The following is a 22,586-nucleotide window of genomic DNA, read 5'->3' on the forward strand; positions in this document are numbered from 1 at the left end:
AAAAAATTAATCAGAACTGAACACGTCTGAAAAGTAAACAAAGACAAAATAAAAATCAGTACAGAAAGAAGCAAACGAACGATTGACTGAAAAAGTAATGTATATATACATAGCCCCAAAACTTCCAAGAGTGATAATAATTGTTGAAAAAAACACACACAAAAACACGCAAAAACAAAGAAAATAATCGTTCACACAGAACAGGGAAAGAAAAAAAAAGACACTGTTTCCCATTTCTATGTACAAAAACATGCCCCCCCACCCTTCACCCCCCCCCCCCCCACCACAAAAAAGACAAAAAAAACAACAAAAAACGACCACGATTGTTTTAAAAGATAAAGAAAACGACAGAATCCGGCCGAACTCAAAAGAGGCCCGCGTTCCATTTATTTAAATAACCTCCGTTTGTCAAAATGTAAAGGAAACAATGTGTAAACTGTACAAAAATACGAGGTGAATAAAAACAACTTGTCAAAACGTGAACAAAACAATGTATAAACTGAACAAAAATATAGTGTACATTTGTTTTAATGTGGAAACTGTAAAAAAATAATGAACACAACTCGGTTACAGAGTCAACCAAACACAATACTTTATGTGAGCAGAACTGGAATAGTGACTGTACAAAAAGAAACGTTGTAAAAACATCTTTGAAAATAAGTTTCCGTTAAAAGCTTTGAAGCCTTCGAACAATGTTTAAACAAGTAGGAATACATATACAGGGATAATTCTTTCAGTTGCGACTGGCGTGTGCTAAAAAGCCATTGCTGTACAATGCAAAAGAAAGATTAACGACTGTTGTCATTTGAACACTGATCTATATTCAGTTCTGTATCTCTTGCAAAGCCTCCCCACCCACACCCACCCACGTACCCCCTCACACACCCTTCCTTCCCTTCTCTACTGGTGTCCCTGTGAAGTAATGTGAGGGGAGGGGGGGGGGAGAGAAGGAAAGGAGAGGACGGGTTGACGAGGTGGAAAGTGGGGGGAAAAGTTGGGACTTTAAAAAACAATTTAGTTTTTTTGGGGTTGGTTTTTTTTTTTTTTTGTACAAAAATAAGTAGTTAGCCTGTTATCACACATACTGACCCCCACCCTTTAATAAACAAAAACAAAAACGAAGAGGACATGTGCAACGACACCGACTTTTTTTTCTTTTTTGCTGTGTTGTCTTGTTTTCTCTCTCCCCCCCCCCTCCCTCCCCACACCGCCCCCCTCCTCCACACACTCCCCACCATCCTCCCTCACCTCCCCAACCCCCACCCCCTTTCTTCACCCACAACCGCACCTCACACACTTCACAAACCGTTGTAGTTGACCGAACAGTTAGTTCTCCGGCGGTAATAAAATAAATAAAACAAACAAACAAACAAACAAAACAAAAAAAAACCAGGCCCGAGACTGAACTGAACTTGAAGGCTGTCCATGCCGTTCGTCACAAAACAATACTGAATTCTGTTGTTCATGTTTATTTGTTTTTTCTCTAATCTACCCCCTCCCTCCCCCCCCCCCCCCCACACACACACACATAGTACATCTCCCTTTCTCCTCTGCACTTCACACCATGGATGCTGTGTCGACAATCCCTTGGCGATGAAAGAACAAAAACAACAACAAACAACCCCCCCCCCAACCCCCCAAAAAACCCCCCCCAAAAAAAACAACCACCAAAAACCAACAACAAAACTGGCTGAACAAACGTAAATGCTGCCAATGCCACATGCCACGCAAAAAGCATGCCACGCCAAGAACACGAACCACCAAGATGGAGGCCAGGTGCCTTCAGTGTCTAGGAGGAGTCGGAGGAGGAGTCGGAGTCTGTTGGTGCGGGTCGGTCTGACAGCATGTACTGAGTCATGTCCAGGTACGCCTGTGGAGAGAAAGAAAAACAAATATTTTGCATACACAAACAACAGCAACACATCTTTATTCATCCGTTTATAATTTCCAAATGGATAAATAAAGATGTGCTGTTGTTGTTTTTCAACAATTTAAAAAAAAAATTATTCAAAGGTTTACAGATACAACATTTATAGACTTTGTGCATTAGAAGGTACAGGGTAAAGACATGATGATGTTTTAGACACCAAGTCCACAACAACATAATGTAAGCAAAACAATACATATTCAATAACATAGTTCCATGGTGTTATTACATAACAAAATCTTGTACTAAAACACGAATATATAGACCATTTTTGCACAAATTTATGTTCCATAGTTATGTTAAAAGCATACATGTCTACTCAAAATGCCTGCTTGAGATCGTTTACGAACATCTGTAATGTTTGCTTTCATTTGGTTGATTCGACATTTGTGCAGAGAAAAACAAATGTTTTATATGAGAAGCGACAGAATTTGAGCGTACAGGATTAACTCCCACACCAACTCGTCAGTAATTGTTTCTCCCCTTCTTCTAGAGCTTGAGTGGTGGTATGCTGGACGCTGGTCGTTTGTACGACACGATCTACATGGTTCAACGTAGGTGATGACGTACTTATGTAGACAATACGTCACAGACTAGAAGCTCTCCTGATGAACCCCCAATGGGCGAAAGTCTGAGAGATGAATGGAAAAGAGGGCAAATTCTTTTCTTTGGAGTTTTATTTTGCATGTCTGCCTGGCTAGGAAGTCTGTTATTCTGTCGGTGCGCGCGCGCGTATAGAGAGAGAGAGAGAGAGTGTGTGTGTGTGTGTGTGTGTGTGTGTCCGCGCGCGCGCGAAAATGTGTGTGTGTGTGCGCGCGCGCGTGTATTAATGTATGTGTGTAGGCTGTGTGTGTGTGTGTGCGTGCGCGCGCGCGCATACATATATGTATCTATGTGTGTAGACTGTGTATAGGCTATGTATGGATATATATATATGTATGCATGTCTCTCTCTCTCTCTCTCTCTCTCTATATATATATATATATATATATATATATATATATCTGTGTATGTGTGTGTTGTGCGCGCGCGTGTGTGTGTGTGAATGCACACGCTTGCCTAGGGTCTGCAATTTCGTGTGCCTGTGCATTAGAACTTATCACACGATAAATTTCTTTTATGCATCATCATCATCATCATCATCATAATCACAAGTAATCTGAGAGGGAATACTGTTTGAAAGAACAAAGTGGGGCAACGTTTTTTATTCTGACGATAACCATCCTCTCATGAGGGGTTGAAGAAGCCTTTACAGATACCTCGCCACCGGGTGATATAAAGTTCAAACAAACTCATGTAATTTATTGAAACATATAACTAAGATCTGTTAACGAACGTGTGTAAAATTGAGTACGCTAAAAAAAAAAAAAAGAAAAAAAAAGGGGGGGGATGGGGGGAGAGAAAGAAATACGAACGTAAACCAATACGTGGTGTGGTGGAGAAGAAATCGAGCGACAACAATAACAAAATATATAAATATAAATCCACACACACACATATATATATATATATGCCTGTGTATATGTATATATATATATATAGTTTTTTGATGTAGACATTGGACCGCCATTTGGGTTTGCATTACCGCATCAATGTGATCGCTTTTGAATCCAATGTCTACATCACAATTTTAATTGCACATTGTGAAGCGCTATCGTACTCGTTGTTTTTTGCTTAGTTTTGTCCGACTTTTTTTTTTCTACCCTGTTCTGTTTGCAAATGCACATATGGACGGACGTGTCCACTATGACTGGCGAACACTTTTCCACACAAGTTTAAGTGTGCACTTAATCAAAGGGATGACAATAGGCCAGTCACAATTTGTGGATTGCGTTTCAGATTTGCGTTTGCGCTCTGTTTGACTCAACTGGTCTATACACAGGTAGACATAGAAATTCAATGTTCAACCTGTGCAAAAAAAACCCTAAAATTCAGAGAAATAAATATAATAAAATATAACATATAAATTGAAGCCGAGTAAGTTAAGTAAGGTATGTAAATTAAACTATCATCACACACACACACACACACACACACACACTACTCTCCTCCCATATGTAACCAACAAACTGCTCCACATACCCCCGTCCCCCGGTACCCCCCAGTCCCTTTCCCCCTCAGAACCCTCCTCCCCTTCTCTCTCTCGGCTTCCACCTCCCCACCCCACCCCACCCACCCTCCTCCACGCGTCCACCCCTTTATTGCACAAACTCCCACTCCAATCAGATCAACAGCCACACTCCAAACTCAGATACTCACATTCGTAGTGCCACAGGTGCAAAATCGAGAGGATTCCCCCCCCCCCCCCCCACCAAACCTGCCCCTACAGAAGCACACAATTACTCCCCCACATAATTAATACATGGTAGGTAAAGCAAGATGCATCATGTAGACTTATGACCAAAAAAAACAACAACAAAAAAACCAAAAACAAAACAAAACAAAAAAACCCAACTCAAACAAGGCGTGGTAAATGTCAATGGTTCATTTCCATTGACCTTCAAACAAGGTCCTGAACCTCAGAAGCAGACTAGAAGTCGTGTCTGCTTTATCTATATACATAGTATTGTTTTCTTCCTTGACATGTGTATGGGTCTACAACCCTATAAGACTGCCTTCACACTGCACACTGTCAGCATGCCTTTCGGTGTCAGTTAATTTGGGTACTTTCTTTCTTTTATTACTATTATTATTATTATTTATTTCTTTTATTATTATTATTATTATTATCATCTTTATTTTGCATGTGTCGAACAGTGAATATAAACCGAGGTCCAGTGTGCAACGTGCACGAAGTGTACCATGCTAAAAGAACCCACGGCAACATGCGAGTTGTCGCTAAGACAAGGTTGCACTTACGCAATTGCAAATATTGTCTACCATTAAGTCTAACTACACTGTGCATCGTCTACACAAAATTCTGACCAGCAGAGAGAGTGGGGGGGGGGGGGGGAGGAAGGGGGAGAGACAGACAGAGAGACACAGAGAAAGAGAGAGAGACAGAGAGAACTCAGAAATCGAAACGTTATTTTACTGAAGGATTAAGATTTTAGGCATAGCCTATTCTTCCAATCTGTCCAAGAGACAGAGATTCCAGATTCAAAAACTTCATCACTCAAGGATAAAGAATTTAGGCATTGCCTAGTCTTCCAATCTGTCCTTGTGACAACAAAAACAATGAGAGAGAGAGAGAGAGAGACAGAGACAGAGAAAGACAGAGACAGACAGACGGGCAGACAAGGACGCACACAAGGTGTGCCCAAGCCATGCAAGGAGAGAGTGGGGCATCAGGCAGTGGACGTGCACTGACCTCATCGCTGAGAGAGGCCATGAGGAGACGGTCGATGTGACAGACCAGCTGTGAAAAGTCAGGACGGTCAGAGGGCCGCTTCTGCCAGCACCGCATCATCAGGGCGTACCTGGGACACACACGGTGGGGCAGGGGGGGCGGGGGGTCAGTGGTCAGCATGATTGGCCATCATGAATAAATGATATGGGTATTTATACAGCGCCTATCCTCGGTCGGAGACCAAGTTCCAAGCGCTTTACAAACATAGGGTCATTTGTTTTCCCCACAATAGGCTGCCTACCTGGGTAGAGCCGACTGACATGCTGCCATTTGGGCGCTCATCATTCGTTTCCTGTGTCATTCAATCAGATTTCAAATGGTTAACAAGTGGCAAAGCACAGAAAGCAAGTGTCCTGAGTTCGGTTCTCTGCACCGTGACCGTGATTTACACTTCCTCCCCCCCACCTCCCCTCATCTACAAGACCTTGTGTGGTGGTCTGGGTGCTAGTATTTTGCATGAGATGTTAAACTGTGGTCATCCCGCCCCGCCTCCCACCCCCATGTGTTCAGCAATGAGGTATAGCACAGGTAAAACAAAGACAGCCACAGCAACAATGAGCTGTCACTGACAAAACTGTGCAGCAAAACAACTATACCTGCAGACCAAAACCAAAAAAAAAAAAACCCACAAAAAAAACAGCATGCAAACAAAAAAACAACCACCAAAGAAATGTACAAAAAAACGTGAGTTTCAGTTTCAGTTTCAGTAGCTCAAGGAGGCGTCACTGCGTTCGGACAAATCCATATACGCTACACCACATCTGCCAAGCAGATGCCTGACGAGCAGCGTAACCCAACGCGCTTAGTCAGGCCTTGAGAAAAAAAGAAAAGAAAAAATGGTGAATAAATAATAGATGAGCTTACATAAATAAATAAATAAATAAATGATAATTATAATATAAAAAAGGTAGTAGTAATGATAATAATAATAATAATAATAATATATAAATAAATAAATAAGACAACAATGATGATAAATAAGCAAATAAATGTAAAACATGAAGACACACATTCACACACACCCACACATGCATAACAGATATGCACCAAACATGCAGCAAAAAAACGTGAGGTGTTGAACAGTGATGAACATCACGTACTCCCTGCAGAGAGCAGCCAGAAGGTCAGTGGCATTTAAATTTGCTGTGGTAATATAATGACGACATTATACAAGGCAACGCAAATCAGCAGTTAGTACGCTTTGATGCGGATTCTGTGCCTGTCTGTGTTTTGTTGTAATTCCTCTCTCTCACTCTCTCTCTCTCTCTCTCACACACACACACAAGCACACACACACAAGCACACACACACACACTCACACACAGACACACTCTCTCTCTCTCTCTCTCTCTCATGCTGTTTCTCTCTGCACGCAGGCTTATGTGCTGTTCAAAGAGTACTGAACTCTGCTGATATAATCACTGAATGAAATAACTACCTGCTGGTCTAATCGGATAACATGCTAAATGAACAATAAAACATTCCAGTGTCGGTGTCTCTCTCATCCTGAAATTATATGTAACTGATCTAAGGATGTGGCTTTCGTGTGTTATAAATTTGTCATCAGCATACATTCATCTGTCTGTATACTCAGACAGACAGAACGAACAAACAAGCAAATGAACGAACAAACGAGCCTTTTTTTTTTATTGAGGAAAAAAAAAAGGAATAATTACAAATGGCTTGTTTTCATCCTGCCCTAATGAAATGGGAAAATGTAACAAATACTCAATGCAAAAGTATAACATTACATGAATAAGTTTCAATTATATCACACACAAAAAAGACGAATAACATAAGTACAAGCATATATTATACATTGATCAGAAAGAAAAGACAAAAAAAAAAGAAAGAGACAGATAGATAGACAGATATATAAATATATGAGTGTATTTATTTGTTAATTGTGTGTTGTTTACAAAAAACAGGAACAACAGAATTCATTGTTAACTGCTTATAATGACTGGGTTTTCTGTTAATCCTTCTTCTTCTTTTTCTTCTTCTAACTTTTCTGAGAGCAGGGTAAAGAAAATGTACAGAAAAATCATTTTGATTTAGTTTCACACACACACACACACAAACACATACACACACACACACACACTCGCACACACACACACACACACACACACACACACACACACACACTCGCACACACACACACACACACACACACACAACCCAGTCCACCCTTCACACACACATACACCAGCACCCCACCCCCATCAACTTCCTTCCACACATGTCCCAAAACACACAGACAAACACATAAACACACTCACTTGGATGAGACGACAAACCAATGCAGCACGCAATTAATTTAGTGCACACAAAAGAACTCACAGCAAGAAAATGGTTGCCCCTGACAAAAAAAAAATTTGTATAAAAATCTACCTCAATTTACATTAACAAATACAATTGCTGGGACAAAAAAAAAAAAGAAAAAAGAAGAGAAGAGAGAGAAACAAGGGCGGTGCTGCATTGTGGACATGCTCACACAGAAACACCTGTTGTAACAACAATAACAAACTACAAGAGGGAAAACCTTCATGGCTCAAGATTGATTCCTGCTGCACAACAACAACAACAAGAGGCAAAGCCTTCATGGCTCAAGTACGATGCCTGCTGCATGACAACAACACAACAACAACAATAACAACAACAAGAGGCAAAGCCTTCATGGCTCAAGTAGTATGATTCCTGCTGAACAACAACAACAACAAAGAGGCAAAGCCTTCATGGCTCAAGTATGATTTCTGCTGCTCAACAACAACAACAAGAGGCAAAGCCTTCATGATTCAAGTATGATTTCTGCTGCCCAACAACAACAACAACAAGCAAAGCCTTCATGGCTCAAGTATGATTCCTGCTGCATGACAACAACAACAACAACAAGAGGCAAAGCCTTCATGGCTCAAGTATGATTCCTGCTGCACAACAACAACAACAACACCAACAAAAAGAGGCAAAGCCTTCATGGATCAAGTACGATACCTGCTGCATGACAACAACAAAAAGAAGCAAAGCCTTCATGACTCAAGCATGATTCCTGCTAAACAACAACAACAACAACAAGAGACAAAACCCTCATGGATCAAGATTGATTCCTGCTGCACAACAACAACAACAACAACAAGAGGCAAAGCCTTCATGGCTCAAGTATGATTCCTGCTGCACAACAACAACACAACAACAACAATAACAACAACAAGAGGCAAAGCCTTCATGGCTCAAGTAGTATAATTCCTGCTGAACAACAACAACAACAACAAAAACAACAAGAGGCAAAGCCTTCATGGATCAAGTAGTATGATTCCTGCTGAACAACAACAACAACAACAACAACAAGAGGCAAAGCCTTCATGGCTCAAGTATGATTTCTGCTGCACAACAACAACAACAAGAGGCAAAGCCTTCATGGCTCAAGCATGATTCCTGCTACACAACAACAACAACAACAACAAGAGGCAAAACCTTTGTGGCTCAAGTATGATTCATTCTACACAACAACAACAACAACAAGAGGCAAAGCCTTCACGGATCAAGTATGATTTCTGCTGCACAACAACAACAAGAACAACAACAAGAGGCAAAGCCTTCATGGCTCAAGTATGATTTCTGTTGCACAACAACAACAACAACAACAAGAAGCAAAGCCTTCATGGCTCAAGTATGATTTCTGTTGCACAACAACAACAACAACAACAAGAGGCAAAGCCTTCATGGCTCAAGTATGATTTCTGCTGCACAACAACAACAACAACAACAAGAGGCAAAGCCTTCATGGCTCAAGCATGATTCCTGCTACACAACAACAACAACAACAAGAGGCAAAACCTTTGTGGCTCGAGTATGATTCCTGCCACACAACAACAACAACAACAAGAGGCAAAGCCTTCACGGATCAAGTATGATTTCTGCTGCACAACAACAAGAGGCAAAGCCTTCATGGCTCAAATATGATTCCTGCTGCACAACACCACAACCACCACCAACAATGACAAAAGCGATAACGCCGAGCCCAAAAGGTCAGGTGCAACACTCACAGACTCTCCGAGGCCAGCTCGGGGCGGGGCATGCGGTATCCCTCCTCCAGCAGCTTGTTGTAGAGCTCCTCGTGGGGGATGGAGGCATAGGGCATCCCGCCCAGGGAGAACACCTCCCACAGCACCACCCCGAAGGACCACCTGTGTGGAGGGGGAACATCAACATTCACTGTGTTGTTGTGTGTTGTGCTGTGCTGTGTTATGCTGTGTAGCATCATGCTGTGCTGTGCCATGCTGTGCTGTGCTGGGTTGTGCTGCACTGTGCTGTTTTGTGTCATGCTGGGCTGTGTTCAGTTGTGCTGTGCTGTACTGTGTCATGCTGTGCTGCGCTGTGTCATGCTGTGCTGCGCTGCGCTGTGAAATGTAGTGTTGTGTTGCTCTGTCGTTCTGGTTGCAATGTGCTGTGCCATACTGTTCTGTGTAGCGCTGTGCTGTGTCATGGTGTATTGTGTTGCACTGTATGTAGTGCTGCGCTGTTCTGGGCTACACTGTTCTGTGTAGCGCTGTGCTGCACTGTGCTGTGTTGCACTGTAGCGTAGTGCTGTGCTGTGGCACTGTAGCGTAGCGCTGCACTGTGCTGTGTTGCACTGTAGCGTAGTGCTGTGCTGTTTTGCGTTGCGCTGTAGCATAGCGCTGTGCTGTGTTGTGCTGTAGTGTAGTGCTGTGCTGTGCTGTGTTGCGCTGTAGCGTAGCACTGTGCTGTGCTGTGTTGCACTGTAGCGAAGCACTTTTCTGTGTTGTGTTGAACTGTAGTGTAGCGCTGTACTGTTGCACTGTAGTGTAGCACTGTGCTGTGCTGTGTTGCACTGTAGTGTAGCTCTGTGCTGTGCTGTATTGTGTTGCACTGTAGTGTGGGGTGCTGTGCTGTGTTGAACTGTAGTGTAGCGTAGCGCTGTGCTGTGCTGTGTTGCACTGTAGTGTAGCTCTGTGCTGTGCTGTATTGTGTTGCACTGTAATGTAGTGTGCTGTGCTGTGCTGTGTTGAACTGTAGTGTAGTGCTGTCCTGTGGCACTGTAGTGTTGTGCTGTGCTGTGTTGTACTGTAATGTAGTGCTGTGCTGTGCTGTGTTGCACTGTAGTGAAGCGCTGTGCTGTGCTGTGTTGCACTGTAGTGAAGCGCTGTGCTGTGCTGTGTTGGACTGTAGTGTAGCACTGTGCTGTGCTGTGTTGAACTGTAGTGTAGCGCTGTGCTGTGTTGCACTGTAGCGAAGCGCTGTGATGTGCTGTGTTGCACTGTAGTGTAGCGCTGTGATGTGCTGTGTTGCACTGTAGTGTAGCGCTGTGCTGTGATGTGCTGTGTTGCACTGTAGTGTAGTGCTGTGCTGTGCTGTGGCACTGTAGTGTAGTGCTGTGCTGTGCTGCACTGTAGTGTAGTGCTGTGCTGTGATGTGCTGTGTTGCACTGTAGTGTAGCGCTGTGCTGTGCTGTGGCACTGTCGTACAACACTGTGCTGCATCGAACTGTTGGGTTACGCTGCTGGTCAGGCATCTGCTTGGCAGATGTGGTGTAGCGTATATGGATTTGTCCGAACGCAGTGACGCCTCCTTGAGCTACTGAAACTGAAACTGAAACTGCTTTGTTGTGCTCTGTTGTGCTGCACTGTGTTATGTTGTGCTGCTCTGTACTGTTGTGCGTGCTGTGCTGCATTGTTGTATTGTGTTGTGCTTACTCACACATCGCTCTTCGTGGTGTAACGCATGTCAAAGAGAGCTTCCGGCGCCATCCATTTCACGGGTAGCCGCCCCTGGAACAATGTGAACCACACATACAAGTCTGTCAAATGCCTACGTACACACACTTCTTATCTTCTATGGGGGAAGGAAGAAAGGATGGAAAGAGAGACGGAGAGAGAGTGAGAGAGTGAGAGAGATAGAGAGAGAGAGAGATTTATGGAATAACCTGCCAATGACTTTTTTTTTTTTAAGTATTGTGAATAGAAACCTGCTTTAGAGAAATTTGAAAAATCACCTCATTGACTGCCAGAAAAGATCAGCGTATCAATATTTTTCGTCTATATTTCATTTGTTGTTAATGAAGCACTAATGAAAACAACAAGGCAGCTGATGCTTACTCAGCGCACTATCAGAAAATAAAATCATAACTTTGATCATGACTCGCTCCCTGACGGTCAAGTTTTTCTATGCTTCCATGTAAACAAAAAGCACACACAACTTCAAGCCCTATCTGCACCGTTTGAATGTATTTCGGCGTAGTTGGTTTCCACACACACACACACACGTGTATAAGGCTGAAGGCCTGGGACTTACCCCTGATCGCTTTCTGTAGTACTCCCCTGTCCTGGAGAGGCCAAAGTCGGCAATCTTGAGGACGTTGTCTTCCGTCACCAGCACGTTACGTGCGGCAAGGTCACGGTGAATGCACTGCAACAAGGGGTGGGGTGGTGGTGATACTATACTGCAGTCACGTGTGGTGTGGTGTGGTGTGGTGTGGCGTGGTGTGGCGTGGTGTGGCGAAGTGTGGTGTGGTGCCTATACTACAGTCACGTTTGGTGCTGTGTGGTGTGGGGAAGTGTGGTGCAGTGTGGTGTGGTAAAGTGTGGTGTGGTGTCCATACTGCAGTCACGTGTGGTGTGGTGTGGGGTGGTGTGGTGTGGTGTGGTGAAGTGTGGTGTGATGTCTATTCTGCAGTCACGTGTGGTGTGGTGTGGTGTGGAAAGTGTGGTGTGGTGTGGGTAAGTGTGGTGTGGTGTCTATACTGCAGTCACGTGTGGTGTGGTGTGGTGTGGGGTAGTGTGGTGTGGTGTGGTGTGGTGTGGTGTGGTGTGGGGAAGTGCGGTGTGGTGTCTATACTACAGTCACGTGTGGTGTGGTGTGGTGTGGTGTGGTGTGGAAAAGTGTGGTGTGGTATCTATACTGCAGTCACGTGTGGTGTGGTGTGGTGTGGTGTGGAAAGTGCGGTGTAGTGTCTATACTGCAGTCACGTGTGGTGTGGTGTGGTGTGGGAAAGTGTGGTGTGGTGTCTATACTGCAGCCACGTGTGGTGTGGTGTGGTGTGGTGTGGGAAAGTGTGGTGTGGTGTCTATACTGCAGTCACGTGTGGTGTGGTGTGGTGTGGGGAAGTGTGGTGGTGTGTGGGGAAGTGTGGTGTGTGGGGAATTGTGGTGTGGTGTCTATACTGCAGTCACGTGTGGTGTGGTGTGGTGTGGGGAAGTGTGGTGGTGTGTGGGGAAGTGTGGTGTGTGGGGAAGTGTGGTGGTGTGTGGGGAAGTGTGGTGGTGTGTGGGGAAGTGTGGTGGTGTGTGGGGAAGTGTGGTGTAGTGTCTATATATCAGTCACATGTGGGGAAGTGTGGTGTGGTGTGGGAAAGTGTGGTGTGATGTCTATACTGCAGTCACGTTTGGTGTGGTGTGGTGTGGTGTGGTGTGGTGTGGGGAAGTGCGTTGTGGTGTGGTGTGGGGAAGTGCGGTGTGGTGACTATACTGCAGTCATGTGTGGTGTGGTGTGGTGTGGTGTGGGGAAGTGCGGTGTTGTGTGGTGTAATGTGCACTGTCGGTGGTGTGGTGCTCTGCAGTATTATGAAGTGGGGGTGGTGCGGGCGGTGTGGAGTGGTGTGGTTCGGGTGGTGTGGCTGGCGTGGTGTGGGGAGGTGTGGGGTGGTTTGGTACAATGATAAAAACAATAATGATATTAATGATAATAACAACATCAATAATACTGATAACAATAACAATGATAATAATAATGATGATGATGATGATACAGATTTACATGGCATACTTCTTAGATAAAATGTAATACACTTCAACAACAAGAATCAAAATGATAATAACAGTGGAAGTTAGTAGTAGTAGTAGTAGTAGTAGTAGTAGTAGCAGTAGCAGTAGTAGTCATAGCAACAGCAATAACAAAAATAGGATTTACAATGCATCTTTCATAGAGCTCACTGCACTTTACATATGAGCATCATTTTAACCGCCCACCCCACCACCCCCTTTGTTCTCATCCCTTGTCTCTCCGTCACAAAATGTGAACGAATCTTTTCTCTAACACGTGTTCACTTTGTGGTCATTATTCACTAAACACACATACTTTTTTTTTTTTTTTTAAATTGGACCCACACACTTTCATGGGAACATGCTGCACTCATTCAAAGGAGAACTCAAGACCATGAAGCACACCTGGGGTACCATTCAGAGACTGGCCTAAAACAGACGACAGCGGCGGTTCTTCGTTGTTGCCCAACACGCCAGAGGGCATAGTTAAGTAAACTACCGAGGCAACCATGTATTTGTTCTGTACTGTCCACGTGTTCTGTGTAGCTTATTCAGGATTAAAGAGGCTATGCCAGTCTTGAATAAAAGCTAATTTGTGTTTGCACATTTCTTCTGTCTTTGCTGCTGTGGGCACATGTCAAATGATTGGTATAAGGACAGGCCCGGCGCTTCCTTTTTGAGGAAGTGTCTGGGTTTGTTCCAATGTACCTTTTATTTACCTGTGTGCTAGCTGAATCGGTAGCGTAAGCATCACTGACTTGAAGTTGTGTACCTTGTGTAATGGAGAGAGTTACCACCCTTTACTATTAATCATAGTTAAGTAAGTACGCTACGGTAATTCAGTAGGTGTTTGCTTTAAACTGCAGCATCCTGACCTTCTTGGAGGCCAGAAACTCCATGCCTCGGGCGATCTGGTAGGCGAAGGAGGTGAGGCTTTTGCGGCTGACGATCTGCCCGCCAGGGGTCTTGGTGTACCAGCCGGGATCCTGGGGGTGGACGAACTTCCCATAGCCATTGATGCCGTCCCTGCAGCTCTCCAGGAAGTCCCGCAGGTTGCCATTCTTGGCGAACTCCACGATCACCAACAGCGGACCTTTCACAGAGGAGTGTGCGCATGTGTGTGTGTGTGTGTGTGTGTGTGTGTGTGTGTGTACGCGCGCGCGCGTGTGTGTCTGTCTGCCTCTGTCTGTGCAGGATTTCTTTCACATCTATAAATGATGAAGTTCAAACACACAGGCACACATACTCAGACATACACAGAAATGCACACACACAGAGGTGCACACACGCACACACACACACACACACACACACACACACTCACACACACACTTTCGAAAGCAGATGTGGTTGTTGCGGTATACAGATCACCCCTCACGCTGTGATTATTGTATGTATATTTTTTTATCTCCATTTTTTCATGTCGTCTGATTAATGACTGGCTTAAACCAGCTGCACAGAGGCAGAATCAGTAAGGCGTTTGGACTTGTGATGCAGCGTTCACCTGGGATCATGGTTCGAGGCCCCGTTTCAGCATGGTATCAGTGATGAGAAACTCCAGGGAGAGCTGGACAGTACAAGGTCTTGAGAGAAGAAGCCCCCATCAGTCAAGTGTTTCGGCTCTTAACTCCTTACAAGTATTATGTTCTTGGGTGAGGCAATTTACTCTGATTTTCATCACTTCCCCCCAGGTGCGGATGGGTATCTGACTTGAGTTTGGGGATGGTTAAAACAGCGGAAGGAGAGGATTGTGGCCCCCGTCTTCCAATGCCGTGCCCTAGACACAGCACATATGACGAATTCGCTGCCTAAAGGGTCGCAAAAGACTGGGACCTTTAACTAACTTTTATTTTGAAAAAAAATGATAAGGAAGATTAATATACCATCCAGCGGGGAGAGCTACACACGACATATGAGACTTCAAGAATGTTTTTTTTTTATATCCCTTAATCCATGTGGGGCATGGGGGGTTTACAAACTGATAAACAAAAGAACAAAAATAAACACACAAAAAAAACTATATTTTGAACTGTGTTAATAACAGTACTCCTGTACTGGACACAATGTACAAGTCTCAAGATGAGGATTACAAACAGATAAACAAAAGAACAAAATAAACAAACAAACAAACAAAAAACAACTCATGCTTTAACTGTGTTAACAACAACTCTCCTGCATTGATCACTACGAGGTACACGTCTCAAGACGCGGTACACACACACACCACAGGCATCACACGGAAGACTGTGACTGACCTCCCTGGGTGCAGCAGCCCAGAAAGTTGATGATGTTGACGTGGTGGCCCATCTTCTTCATGGCCTTCATCACCTCCAGCTCCCGCACAAAGTCCTGCTGCTCCATCACCGTCACGTTCTCTGCACACACACACACACACACACACACACAGACACCGTGTCGTCATTGACTGTGACCATTGTGAAATGAGAAGAGATGGGAAGAGATGAGATGAAATGAGAAGACATGACAAGAGATGAGATGAAATGAGAAGACATGACAAGAGATGAGACGAAATGAGAAGACATGACAAGAGATGAGACGAAATGAGAAGACATGACAAGAGATGAGATGAAATGAGAAGACATGACAAGAGATGAGACGAAATGAGAAGACATGACAAGAGATGAGACGAAATGAGAAGACATGACAAGAGATGAGATGAATTGAGATGAAGGGGGGCGACAGAAGATGAGAAGAGAAAAAAAAAAATTTGATGAAATGAGAAGAGAAGAGTGGAAAAGAGAAGAGAGGAGAGGAGAAGAGAAGAGGAGAGGAGAGCAGAGGAGAAGAGAAGAGAAGAGAAGAGAGGAGAAGAGAGGATAAGAGAAGAGAGAAGAGGAGAGGAGAAGAGAGGAGAGAAGAGAAGAGAGGAGAGAAGAAGAGAAGAGAGGAGAGGAGAGGAGAAGAGAGGAGAAGAGAGAAGAGGAGAAGAGAAGAGAGGAGAGGAGAAGAGAGGAGAAGAGAAGAGAGAAGAGGAGAAGAGAAGAGAGGAGAGGAGAAGAGAGGAGAAGAGAGAAGAGGAGAAGAGAAGAGAGGAGAGGAGAAGAGAGGAGAAAAGAGAAGAGAGGAGAAGAGAGAAGAGGAGAAGAGAAGAGAGGAGAAGAGAAGAGAGAATAGGAGAAGAGGAGAAGAGAGGAGGAGAGAAGAGGAGAAGAGAAGAGAGGAGAGGAGAAGAGACGCGAAGAGAAGAGAAGAGAGGAGAGGAGGAGAGGAGAAAAGAGAAGAGAAGAGAAGAGAGGAGAGGAGAAGAGAGGAGAGGAGAGAGGAGAGGAGAAGAGAGGAGAGGAGAGGAGAGAGGAGAGGAGAAGAGAAGAGAGGAGAAGAGAAGAGAAGAGAAGAGGAGGAGAGGAGAAGAGAGGAGAGGAGAAAAGAGAAGAGAGGAGAAGAGAAGAGAGGAGAGGAGAAGCGAAGAGAGGAGAAGAGAGGAGAAGAGAAGAGAGAAGAGGAGAGGAGAAGAGAGGAGAGAAGAGAAGAGAGGAGAGAAGAAGAGAAGAGAAGAGAGGAGAAGAGAAAAGAGAGAAGAGGAGAAGAGAAGAGAGGAGAGGAGAAGAGAGGAGAAGAGAAGAGAGGAGAGGAGAAGAGAAGAGAGAAGAGGAGAAGAGAGGAGAGAAGAGGAGAGAAGAGAGGAGAGGAGAAGAGAAGAGGAGAAGAGAATAGAGGAGAGGAGAGGAGAAGAGAGGAGAGGAGAAGAGAGGAGAGGAAAAGAGAGGAGAGGAGAAGAGAAGAGAAGAGAGGAGAAGAGAAGAGAGGAGAACAGAAAAGAAATAAAGAGAAGGCATGGCAAGGCAAGGCAGTTAAGGTAAGGTATGGTAAGATTTTTTTTTTAAATGAAGAAGAAAAGTGAGAGAAATTCGGCCAGACATCGCCACAACATAGGAAAGTATTCAACATGAAAACATGATTGTAAAAATTCATGATATAAGCGCAAAAACATTGTACACATCGTTTCACACATTCACTCCACACATTCCCAATGTAAAAACAGAAAGAATCAACAAGCATGTTTTGAATATAATGAACGTAACAAATTGATGACGTTAAAAATGGACAGGTGGTGACGATAGTGATGATGGTGGTGGTGGTGGTGGTAATGATGATGGTGATGATCTATGTTCATGGTGGCCAGGATGACGATAATGATGGAGCTGGGGTGATGGTGATGGCGATGGTGATGAAGACAATCATGTTGATGATGGCGATGGTGACGATGGCAGTATGATGATGACGATGATAACAACGACGACGACAATGATGACGATGATGTTAAGTCAGCGATGAGGATTGAGGCGGTGAGATTAAGGTCGTGGCGACAATAAACCAACACCAGGACCACCGCCGCCACCACCACCAGCAACAACACCACTAACAACAACAGACAACCACACACGAACTCACCTCTGAGCATCTTAACAGCCACGGTGCTGGCTTTGGGAACCCTGCCGATGCCATAGGCGGTGGCCTGCTGAACGATGCCGAACGCTCCCTCCCCTATCTGGCCCAGGAAGATCAGTCTGAAATACGGGCGAGGAAAAAAAAATAAACAACAAACTTTCAGTAAGAAACACAATCAAAAGGTCTACAAAAGGAAAGGAGGAAGTAAGGCATGGCGTCAGGTAATACTAGGGTGCTGGTCACTTTCATTAACATGTGCAGCGCGTGATGTGTGCGTGTGTTTGCACTGTGTGTGCATGCGCACGCACACACACACAGATACACACCACACACAGTGCTAACAACACCACACACACACGTGCGCGCGCGCGCACTCACACACACACACACATAAACACACAGGAACACGCTCGCACACATACACTCACACACACGGCACAGAAATGAACGCGGAAGTAAGCACGCAAAGAAAAGTGCCTGCAAGCACACACCCACCAACACACACACACAAACACACACACACACATGCACACACACACATGCACACACACCCACAAACAAACAACACTTATTATGACATTAAACCCTCAAAGCAGTTATTTTAAGTGCACTGACCTGTTGCGGGGGAACTCCCACTGAGGGTCGTAGGGCACCTTGACTGACTGGGGGACAGGAGGGTAGATGGTGGTGGGCCTGCTGGACCCTGACTTCTGAACCAAGGGCTGAGAGGCGGCTGATGCTGGCTCCTGAACGGAGAGACAGCATGAGAGGTTTCTAGGATCCTTTATTTTATTTTATTTTTTTACTGTGCTCATTGCATCTCTCTATTACCCGTCGCCTTATTTGCTGTCTTTTATGTCTCTTACATCTGTGTTTAAAATTTTATCGTTACTTTTCTGTGTTAATTTCACTTGAATCATTCATGTGTAGCATTCATGCTCGGGTTTTGTTGTTGTTTTTCCCTTGGTGTGTGTGTATGTGTGTGTGTGTGTTAGTGTGTGTGTGTGTGTGCGCGTGTGTGCGTGTGTGTGTTACTCGCTTCCGTTCCGTACAGATGTGAGCGTTGTTGTGTCTCTCGTACATTATACATGTATTATACATGTATTAAGTATTCAGTATAACTACATTTATATGCGTACATGTTTGTGTGTCTCTTAGAACAACGGCAGATGTGTAAGTCGGTCAAAGTGCTAATATCTTCACCGTTGGAAAATAAAGATTCATTCATTCTCTCTCTCTCTCTCTACAAATATGAATACGTATTCGTAAAAAAAAATATAATAAAATAGGACCAAAAAAAATAATAAAAAAACAATCGTATTCTCTCTCTCTATGCCTGATTCACCCCCTCTCTCTCTGTGTCTCTCTCCCTTTACTGAACTTGACCTTAAAAGGGCAAAAGCCGGAGGTTGTTAAACCCCACTTCAAGGCACTGACTAACCATATTAGGATACAGTTGGTGCTGTCTGTCTGTCTGTCCATCTGTCTCCCTCTCTCTTTCATTCATTCTCTCTCACTCTTGCCCCTTCAAGGCACTGACTGACCATATTAGGATACAGTTGGTGCTGTCTGTCTGTCTGTCTGTCTGTCTATCCGTCTCCCTCTCTCATTCTCTCTCTCCCTCTCTCTCTCTCCTGACTCAACTGAGACTGACCTTGTTGGGATACAGCTGGTACTCGATCATCAGCAGCTTCCGTCGCTTGTACCAGAAGCAGACAGAGGCACCGGTGACAACGATGATGAGGATGATGAGGCCCGCCACACCGCCAATGATCAGCAAGGAGGGATTCGAGTCCAGGTCCAAGGTGTAGTTGTATCCTTTCCCGGCGTTCGTCGCTTTGGCGGCGCGCAGACGGTCTTCTTTGCCTGTTACACGGGGGTGGGAAGAAAAGAAAGAAAGAAAAAATTACTTTTCTTCCTCTTCTTTCGGAAGGGGGCAGGGAAAGTTCCGGGTTTCAGTCTGGTCCACATACTGCTACACCACATGTGCTGTTGAAGATAAAACAAAGGAGGCGGATGCCTGACTTTCACACAATACCAACACGCTGGTCAGGTCTTGAGGGGGAAAAGGAGGGGGCAAGAATGGGGCTGTAAGTGTGTTGAGGATTCCATGTCAGACAAATGAACGAGTGCAGGCACATTCATCCAGGCACACACACAAATATATATACATACGTACATTACACGAAAACACACACACATAAAAAACACACTAATGCACACACACACACACACACACACACACAAATATGCTTACATGAACACACATGCTTACATAATTATGTAAACATCCATGCTTGCATGCATAATTCAGTACATGCACACACATGCTCACACACACACACACATACACGCCCGCGTGCACACACATGCTTGCATACCGGTACACACACAAGCGCAAACACAGAATATGCTTACATACGTGTACACACACACACACACGTTTATACGTGTGTACACACAAACTCACACACACACTTACACACAAGTACACATACATATGCATAACCAAGTATGCACATACAAGCATATATGTACACACACACACACACATACACACAGCCACACACACACACATGCGAAAACACACATATGCTTATATACACGCACGCACACACACACACACAAACACAACCCCCCCACCCCAGCCCCCTCCCCCCTCTACACACACACACACACACACACACACACACACACACGAAGAGACAGTGACGTACTGATGACACGCAGGTAGGCTGACTGGTACTCGTAACCCAGGCTGTTCTTCACCACACAGGAGTACCAGCCCTCGTTGTCCTCTGTCACGTTGTCCAGCACCAGCCGCCAGGGGTTCTCCTCGCCACTGTCCGCATACTGAGGATCCACACAACAGGTGTTCAATTCTTGTCCAATGAGTGACCAAACCGTCGTGTAAACAAGAACATACATACACACACAGCATGCGCACCCCCGAAAACAGATAGACATGTGACATTTTACATGTGTGACTGTTTTGTTTAGATTTCAGGCCCACACACATACACACTCAGACAGACATGTAACATTTTACATGCATGACTGCTTTGATTATTCACCCAGATGACAATAATGGCTTAGTTGCAGAGCCAGACTCAGCTGTCCAGCACCAGCCGCCAAGGGTTCTCCTCGCCACTGTCCGCATACTGAGGATCCACACAACAGGTCTTCAATTCTTGTCGAATGAGTGACCAAACCGTTGCGCAAACAAGAACATACATACACACACAGCATGCGCACCCCCGAAAACAGATAGACATGTGACATTTTACGTGTGTGACTGTTTTGTTTAGATTTCAGGCCCACACACATACACACTCAGACAAACATGTAACATTTTACATGCATGACCGCTTTGATTATTCACCCAGATGACAATAATGGCTTAGTTGCAGAGCCAGACTCAGTTGTCCAGCACCAGCCGCCAGAGGTTCTCCTCGCCACTGTCCGCATACTGAGGATCTACACAACAGGTCTTCAATTCTTGTTAAATAAGTGACCAAACCGTTGCGCAAACAAGAACATACCCAGCATGCACACACCCCCAAAACGGAGTATGGCTGCCTACATGGCTGGGTGAATAATCAAAGCAGTCATGCATGTAAAATGTTACATGTCTGTCTGAGTGTGTATGTGTGTGGCCCTGAAATCTAAACAAAACGGTCACACACATAAAATGTCACCTGTGTGTCTGAGTGTGTGCCTGAAATCTAAACAAAACGGTCCCACACGTAAAATGTCACATGTCTGTCTGAGTGTGTATGTGTGTGGGCCTGAAATCTAAACAAAACGGTCACACACATAAAATGTCACCTGTGTGTCTGAGTGCGTATGAGTGTGTGCCTGAAATCTAAACAAAACGGTCCCACACGTAAAATGTCACATGTCTGTCTGAGTGTGTATGTGTGTGGGCCTGAAATCTTAACAAAACGGTCACACACGTAAAATGTCACGTCTGTTTGAGTGTGCATGTGTGTGTGTTTGTGTGTGTGTGTGCCTGAAATCTGATTGAATTACACAGGAAACGCTGACTGATGAGCGCCCAATGGCAACTGTCAGTTGGCTCTACCCATGTAGGCAGCCTGCTGTGCAAATGACCCTGTGTTTGTAAAGCGCTTAAGAGCTTGGTCTTCCGACTGAGGATATGCGCTATATAAGTATCCATATCAAATCAAATCAGTCTTAACCAATTACCTCCGGGTTTGTTGGTTAATACCCAAATCAAATCAATTCGCACTCTCCGCATACTAAGCCACACAATAGTGTTCAAGTCTTGTTAAATGACTGGGTGATCAATCTTAACCTGTAACCCCGCAGCCGGTTTGTTTGTTGTTTTTCTTAAATCTAATATCCAATCAAATCAATTCGCATGCTCCGCATACTGACCCACACAAGTAGTGTTTAAGTCCAATCAATTGACTGGGTAATCAATTGTAACCTATAACCCCGTTGTGTTTTTTTAAATACCCAATTCAATTCAGTTCCTAAATGATAAATTAATACTTGTGTGTGTGTGTGTGTGTGTGTGTGTGTGTGTATGTGTGTGTGTGTGTGTCTGTGTGTGTGTTGTATGTGCGAGGCGGTGTGTGTGGCGACAGGGGTTCCAGTATTATGTGGCTGGCCGGCGTCTTACTGTACAGTGTTTTGAGAATTTAAAAGCGCTACATAAATTTACCATCATCATTACTTTTAACAGGCTGCAAGACTCAACTCTGCTAGTGGAAAGAGAGAGGTACTGGAAGAGACAGATGATTGATAACCACAGAGAAAACCAAACTATAAAGGAATCGACAGGCCAACGATCCATGTCGGTCAGTGTAATGGAAGAGACATAACTGCTAGTTCCCGGTGAGAGGTTAAAAAAAAAAACTCTGCACAGTTATCTCCCTTTACAAACATCATTCCCTCCCCAAACTCTCGACAAACTTTCAAAAGCATGTTTATTCTCTCTCACTCTCTCACACACACACTCACATACCCACACACACAAACACTCACTCACACATGCACCCCCATCAAACACTCACACACGCACCCCTCATCCCCAAGACAGACACATACATACACCCACAAACACACGCTCTCCCACCCCCATCTCATGCCCCCC

General features: G+C 44.6%; 1 protein-coding gene across 1 annotated transcript in view; it reads right to left on the reverse strand.

The window, feature by feature from the left end:
* Nucleotides 1-1,659: 1,659 nt before the first annotated feature.
* The window catches only part of LOC143288045 (fibroblast growth factor receptor 4-like), a 31,511-nt gene continuing 10,584 nt past the window's right edge, over nt 1,660-22,586 (reverse strand). The window contains exons 6-16 of the mRNA XM_076596309.1: nt 20,182-20,317; nt 19,119-19,330; nt 18,080-18,210; nt 17,468-17,583; nt 15,310-15,429; nt 13,930-14,147; nt 11,589-11,702; nt 10,995-11,065; nt 9,323-9,463; nt 5,238-5,346; nt 1,660-1,870 (exon numbers count right to left, since the gene is read on the reverse strand). Of these exons, the coding sequence (XP_076452424.1) occupies nt 1,790-1,870; nt 5,238-5,346; nt 9,323-9,463; nt 10,995-11,065; nt 11,589-11,702; nt 13,930-14,147; nt 15,310-15,429; nt 17,468-17,583; nt 18,080-18,210; nt 19,119-19,330; nt 20,182-20,317 (1,449 nt within the window). The 3' untranslated portion in view covers nt 1,660-1,789. The remainder of the gene's footprint in view (nt 1,871-5,237; nt 5,347-9,322; nt 9,464-10,994; nt 11,066-11,588; nt 11,703-13,929; nt 14,148-15,309; nt 15,430-17,467; nt 17,584-18,079; nt 18,211-19,118; nt 19,331-20,181; nt 20,318-22,586) is intronic.

The sequence above is a fragment of the Babylonia areolata genome, chromosome 12 (genome assembly GCF_041734735.1).
Source record: "Babylonia areolata isolate BAREFJ2019XMU chromosome 12, ASM4173473v1, whole genome shotgun sequence".
NCBI lineage: Eukaryota > Metazoa > Mollusca > Gastropoda > Neogastropoda > Buccinidae > Babylonia > Babylonia areolata.